The 7,313-nt window shown below is 32.5% G+C and overlaps 1 protein-coding gene across 1 annotated transcript; it reads left to right on the plus strand.

The window, feature by feature from the left end:
- The first annotated feature begins 4,103 nt into the window (after positions 1–4,103).
- Positions 4,104–6,297, plus strand: LOC131159825 (aspartic proteinase PCS1). Its single transcript, XM_058115002.1, has one exon. It carries the CDS (start codon positions 4,618–4,620, stop codon positions 5,962–5,964), a length of 1,347 nt encoding a protein of 448 aa, XP_057970985.1. The 5' UTR covers positions 4,104–4,617; the 3' UTR covers positions 5,965–6,297.
- The last annotated feature ends 1,016 nt before the right edge of the window (positions 6,298–7,313 follow it).

The raw sequence follows: 7,313 nt of genomic DNA on the forward strand, positions 1-7,313 counted from the left end.
AAAAAGAAATATTTAACTCATATTTTTTTGAAATTTTAAATAAAAAATTAAAATAAATATATTATACTTTCATAACAAATACTTAATGGATACCTATTTATAACTCATTTATTAATCGAACAAATTTGGGTTTGTGATTTATTTATTAATTTATAAACAAACTCAACTTGTTTATCATTTGTAAACGGAACTCAACTTATTTAAGTCTCACCTATTTACGACTCAACCTAAATCCAGCATATTGACTCATTTGTCACCGCTAAATGCAAAAATCAGAGAATGCTCTTTCGTCTCAAATGATGTGATAATGAGGAAATAATTATAAAAATTGATTGTTAATTTAAATTCAAATTGAATAGTCATAATTATTTGAAATGCATCTCCGTAGTTGCTCAATTAAATAGTTGTGTTAGCTTGAAAAGGTGTTATTAGTAGCTGTTCAAGTCAATAAATAAGAGATATTAAAAGCATATTTAATAATAAAAAATACACTATTTCGTGGCCAAGTACTCTTTTTTCACATAAGTTTAGTAGAGAAATCTCGAAATTTGTGTTTCTCGTAGTTTTGTATTATTTTTTTAGCAATAAACTTATTTCGATTGAAGGTAATATCAGTTTAAAAATAGTAAATTATTCACACCTGAAAGACATAATTTTTTGAATTTATTTTTCTATCACATTGCGGCCATGACATCCTCTTAAAAACTTCAAAATAACATAAGAACCCCTAAACTATCTTTTTAGTTACCAACAAAAAAAAAAAAAAACTCTTATTATCAGAAGATTATTAAATCTAATCAATTCTTCAGATGTCTCAATTGGTCAAATTCAAAGCAATTGCCTCTTTTGGATGAATGCTCGAAATAAGGTTGACCTATTCAGGAATCTCCGGATCTATGCTTATTTTCAACTCTCCGAAACATTTCGCCGCTCGATTAAAATAGAAAATTATTGAGGTATTTTAGAACATTTCAATATGGCAATAGCGACAAAAATGTGTATGACATAAGAATAACTAATATATTATTTTTTTCTGAAAAATTACCTCTAGAGGCCTAATGATTAAGGCATGAACATCTTATAAATCAGTTGATTTAGAGAACTCATAAGATATGCAAGTTTCTAGCTCATCAGAGTTTCTGATATTTTATCATAGTTTGAATGTTTTATGCACCTTGTTGTAGTTTTAATGTTTCTAGTGATTGAGTAAATAGAAATATTATTAAAATTTGTGATTATTTAATTATTAGTTATTAGGCATTTTATTTTATTTTTTACACTAATTTAATATTTTGAACATTTATTTCATTGTATTGCCATTTTATTTTGAATGGACTAATAATTTTATTCTATTAATGAGGAATAAAATAACAAGTAGTTGCAAAACTTGTCACAAATATCTTTTCCCATCACATTCATGATAGGGAAATTTTATCTAACAAGTTATTAAATATATATTTATGTGTATCCAACATAATGTTAATTAGTTGTATGTTAACATTTTCTTATTCATGGAAGGGTCAGCTTCGTAATTAAAAAATATATGCATAGTTAAAGGAGCTTTAATATGCCAGATAGTTTGCGGGGGAAATTATACAAAGAACCTCCTGCCATGTGTCCGTATGTCTATTTTCTAAATTATAAAGATCTTGAAAATGAGTCCATCTCTTTATATGTCTAATATTAATGAATGTACGACTAATTTGTCACATATTTAATATTTAAAATACAGGCACATGGACATGTGGAGGGGAAGGTCCCCTGTATAATTTTTGGTTCGAGGGGATTTAAGTTTGTATTTTTTATATTTTTTTTTATAGTAAGAACAAATACAAGATCTTGTTGTTGAATTACAAATTAGTCCAATTTATCATGATCAATCTTGCATATTAAAATTTCGGTTGAATTCCAACCAATTTGTTAAAACTTGATATACATTGTTAGTCCACAACCTAATAGTTTAAACTTTTAGGTAAAGTGGTAATCTAATATAATATCAGAACTGGTTATCAGGAGGTTTTGGGTTTTAGTCTTGTTACCTGCAATTTTTAAAAAAGAAATATTGCATTCCTTATTATAGGTGTTATTTATCATGTATTTGTCTCTCCACGGGCTGAATGTGCAGGAGTATTAGCCTAATAACCTAAGTTTTTAGATAAAGTGGTAATCTAATACAACTCGACTTAATCTCTAACCAAATTTAAATATATTTATTCATTTTTATACACAAGTAAATTGAATAAGTCTTTATTAAGTTAAGTTATGTATTAGCCTAATAACCTAAGTTTTTAGATAAAGTGGTAATCTAATACAACTCGACTTAATCTCTAACCAAATTTAAATATATTTATTCATTTTTATACACAAGTAAATTGAATAAGTCTTTATTAAGTTAAGTTATGAATGACTTATGACTCGTTTGGTGCGACGAAATAGTTATCATTGAAGTAAAATAAACTATAGAAGCAAAAGTATTGCAACCCATTCTTCATAAGAGGAGAATCACGATGCCATGTAGAGCAAGAGTTGGGCATCACATGTGCAAGGCACCTGTAGTTTTTCTTTTTCACTTCTTTCTTTTGCATTGGTAGATCGAATGACACATGTGCATATGCAATGCGTGTACCTTAGTACACTTCACTTTGCTTTGCTTCCCATTCATTATTGTGTTTCCCTTCGGTTGTTTCAACTTTATCCCACACTTCTATCATTGCCTAATGCATCCTCCGTCCCATCACCAAACACAACCTCTATATTTTTAAAAAAAATTAAATTTAAATAAAATATAGTATAAAATTACATTAAAATTTATCTAAATTTATTCAAATTTAAGATCCAAAATTTATTTAATAGGATATATTGTTGCCAAGAATCGAACTACTCTTGCTATTCCATCCTTCAATTACGATCACCTGAGAAGAATCAAGCTAGAATGACTTAGAGCCTCCCATTCACTAATTTAGGCATCGAAGTCATTCTTCATAATACATTTCGGATCCTTCAAGCCATTTTAATTTGATTATTCTCAGGTGATCGTAGTCAAAAGACGGAATAGTAGGAGCAGTTCAATTCTTGGCAGCAACAAGATATATATTTCAAAGTTTGAATTTGTGTATATTTAGATAACATATGATGAAAAATTCTGAAATTGACGTTCTAAACAAATGAACCCATTTAATGTCAAAACAATTTTTTTAAAAGTGAAATTATTTTTTTAATTTTATAGCATTTGTATAAAAATAATAAAAAGTTCTAAAAATTATTTATTTGTGTAAATAGTTTTATTTTCTATTTTTAAATTTCAAATAATTACAAAATGGCGAGTTTTTAAAATTTTAAAATGTATATTTTAAAAATATATTTTTATTGTTTCGTAGATTTTTGATTTCTTAAATTGTATTTGAGAGTATGAAATTTAGATATTGAATTTTTAACATCCATAAATTTAGACAAAATATAGCACAAATTTAGATCGGGTTTCTTTCAAATCCACATGTATAAATCTAAATCTCAAAATGCATACTATCAAACACTACTTTGTATAATTTAAAAACTAAAAAAAAAAATTCCTTTTTTGCAATTATTTTGAAATTTAGAAATAAAAAATAAATCCTATTTTTTTATAACTAAATGAACTCTTCTTTTTTTTTTTTTTGCACCTTTTTATAAGAACCTTAAAACACTAAAAAATAAGGTAAAAATTTAATGAATCTTTAAAAAAAATAAATTCTACAATTGGTTTGGCCCTAAATAATACAACAGATAAATATATATGTTCACCGAGGAAGGGAGGAAAGAATTTTTGCCATAAATAAAAAATAATAATCTTCTAAAACACTTAAAGGATACCAAACTTTGTGCCATGAGATAAAAAATTATCTATTGACTCATTTTTATTATTATTATTATTAAACATTTAAAAACATTTACACATTTTACTAGATCAATTCATATATTTTGTCTTTTATATTAGACTATAAAAATATAATTATTTTGAATTAGGGTATTTAATATTTTTCTAATCGAACATTTCAACAAAAATTTTACCAAATTTAAAAGAGATTTTATTTATTTTCAAAATCAAAAGAGGTCTCGTTGTTTTAGCAAATCTTAAAAGTTAAACTGTATTTTTTCATATTTTTTGGACAATAAAAGTACAATTATTACAAATAAAAATTTTTAATAATTCATTAAAAGAACATATTTGTACATTTTTTCTAAACCTAACCTTATTAATTATTTAGGCCTCTAGGGGCTTTGCAGGAATTAAAAAAAACTGCTCGGTTGCTTTGGTCTCTCCGTTGGCATGATGAAGAGGATCAGAGCAAGCCATGACAAGAGGAAGAAGGCTGCTTTGCTTTGGTCTTGCGACATTCCAAACGCCGCCGTATTTCCTCGCTCCCTCGCTCTATTTCTGCCCTTCCAAAATCTTTCTGCTCAGACGCAAAAGACGATTCTGGGGATCAGATATTTCCATTTCCCTCTCCCCCAAAACCACCACTCGTTTCAGATTCCGTCCCATTTCAAATCCCGAAATCTAAGTCCCTTCCTGGATTTTTCCCTTCAGATTTCATTTTCCTCGCCAACCTCACCTGTTCCATTAAATTCCCACCCCCAATGACACTTCCCAATCCCTTCAATTCCTTCCCCAACTCATTTCCATGCCCGAGAGCTTTCTCTCTCCTCTCTCTCTGCACTGTTCTGTTTCTCTCTCTGACCCATCTCTGCTCCTCTCGATCGCCGATCCTCGCCTTGCCCCTCCAGACCCAGCTAATCCCTTCCCGGTCCCTCGCAAAACTACCGCCGAACAAGCTTCCCTTCCACCGCAATGTTAGTCTCACGGTTTCTCTCGCCGTCGGAACTCCGCCGCAGAACGTCACCATGGTCATCGACACCGGCAGCGAGCTCCCGTGGCTCCGCTGCGTTAAAAACGACACATCACTGCCCCGGTTCGACCCGACCCGATCCTCCTCTTACTTGCCCGTCACCTGTTCCTCGCCCACCTGCACGACCCGAACCCGGGACTTCCCCATACCCGTCTCCTGCGACTCCACTAATCACTGCCACGCCACGCTCTCCTACGCCGACGGCACCGCCATCGAAGGAAACCTCGCCTCCGACGCGTTCCGTATCGGGAGCTCCGATATTCCTGCCGCGGTTTTCGGATGCATGGATTCCATTGCCAGCAGCTATCCCGAAGAAGACTCAAAGAACACCGGATTAATGGGTATGAACCGGGGATCTCTATCTTTCGTTTCCCAAATGGGTTTCCCGAAATTTTCATACTGCATTTCGGTTTCCGATTTATCGGGCGTTCTGTTTCTCGGCGACGCCAATTTCTCATGGCTCGCGCCACTCAATTACACGCCCTTAGTTCAAATCTCAACCCCGTTACCCTATTTCGACCGGGTCGCGTACACGGTTCAGCTCGAAGGAATCAAAGTTTCGGGGAAGTTGCTTCCGCTGCCGAAATCCGTCCTCGTGCCGGACCATACGGGGGCGGGTCAGACAATGGTTGATTCGGGAGCCCAGTTCAGCTACCTACTCGGGCCGGTTTACACGGCCCTGAGGACCGAGTTCTTGAATCGAACATCCGGAATCTTGCGGGTCTCGGATGATCCGAACTTTGTGTTCCAAGGAACAATGGACTTGTGCTACCGAGTCCCGCTGAGTCAGAAGAGTCTGCCGCCGTTGCCGGCGGTGAGCCTGGTGTTTCAAGGGGCCGAGATGGTGGTGCCGGGTGATCGACTTCTGTACCGGGTGGCGGGCCGGGTCATGGGAAACGATTCGGTTCACTGTTTCACGTTTGGCAATTCGGATCTGTTGGGCATGGAGGCGTACGTGATCGGTCACCATCATCAGCAAAACATATGGATGGAGTTTGATCTGGAGAGAACGCGGATCGGGCTGGCACAGGTACGGTGTGATTGGGCCGCGCGTAGGCTGGGCTTGGGCCCATCCTAGTTCTCCCTGTCGGTCGTGAACGTGCGTTCGGTACGACTGTTTGGGAGATAAGGTCATGTATGGTATTGGTCATCGAGTTAGGGATCAGACGGTGGGATCCATGACACATCTTTGATCTCTGGGGACAAATTGATCGGACGGCTATAAATGATGTAAAATATTTACACGGAGTGATAGAGGGGACAGCATGTTTACTACTTTCTACACCGGATCTTTCTTGTTATTTAATTTCCTTTTGGACGTGTTCATGCATTAAAGAAGGGAGTAAATTTTTTTTTTTTGGCGGGAAACTTTTTAAGAAAATACTTTAAACTTGTTCCCTCTCATAACAAATCTCTCATGCAATATTTGGTATTCAAGAATAAAATAAAATAAAAATTTATAATTAATTTTTATAATTTTATGGGTTATATTTTATTTTATTTTCATTTATTTTATTTTACATACCAAACGAGTCATTAGGAGCATGACATTTATCATATCTTTTTCACACTAATTCTGTAACTGAAAATTTATTATGTAATTGAAAATTTATTGTGAGTTTGAGTACCATATTTTAATATAATAATAGAAAAAATAGATAATATTTTTTTCTTAGTATGTGTTATGGATCTAATTGTTTTGTATTTTTTTTCTTTTCTAAAACTTTCAAATATAATTTTCATTTTTCAAGATCTCAACCACCAATTTAAAACCATAAATGATTATAATGACAAAATAAAAAATAATAGAATGAGTATTATTATTATTATTATTACTGAAATGTCAAGACCCCCTCCATCATTTTGGTTTATTGACTTGGTATATGAATTTAATTGACTATATACTCATAGCTATTTTTTTGTTCTCGTCCACAAAAAAAAAAAAAGGATTTTCAAAAATTTCATTGTGCATCACATTTTAATATAATTTCAACATTAATTTATATTATATTTTTTCAAATTTAATATAAATTTAAATTCAAAATATCTTCAAATATAGGGTGAGAAAAAATTACAAATGATCGGAAGATACCATATCATCTATACTAGTAAAATGTCAGACTTTTCACACATGATATGTAAAACATAACTTTGGAAAATAAAAGGAAAAAAAATTAAAAAAGATTATTAGGTATACTTAATATATGTATCAAATCTAATTAGGGACGGTAAAACGAGTTTAAGCAGGTTGTAAACAAGTAGGGATTAAACGAGGTTGAGTTCAAATTGACCCATTTACTAACGAATGACTAACATATAAATACAAATCTGCTCATTTAATAAACGGGTCATAAACGGATATTAATAAAAATTCATTTAAAAATATAATTTTTTTATTTTTTATTTTTTAAAATATTTTATATAAAA

Source organism: Malania oleifera, chromosome 7 (assembly GCF_029873635.1).
Source record: "Malania oleifera isolate guangnan ecotype guangnan chromosome 7, ASM2987363v1, whole genome shotgun sequence".
NCBI classification, from domain to species: domain Eukaryota; kingdom Viridiplantae; phylum Streptophyta; class Magnoliopsida; order Santalales; family Ximeniaceae; genus Malania; species Malania oleifera.

Bases quoted from the DNA above. Each gene is read 5' to 3' on its own strand.
- LOC131159825 (XM_058115002.1), top strand. From the start codon at position 4,618: ATGACACTTCCCAATCCCTTCAATTCCTTCCCCAACTCATTTCCATGC.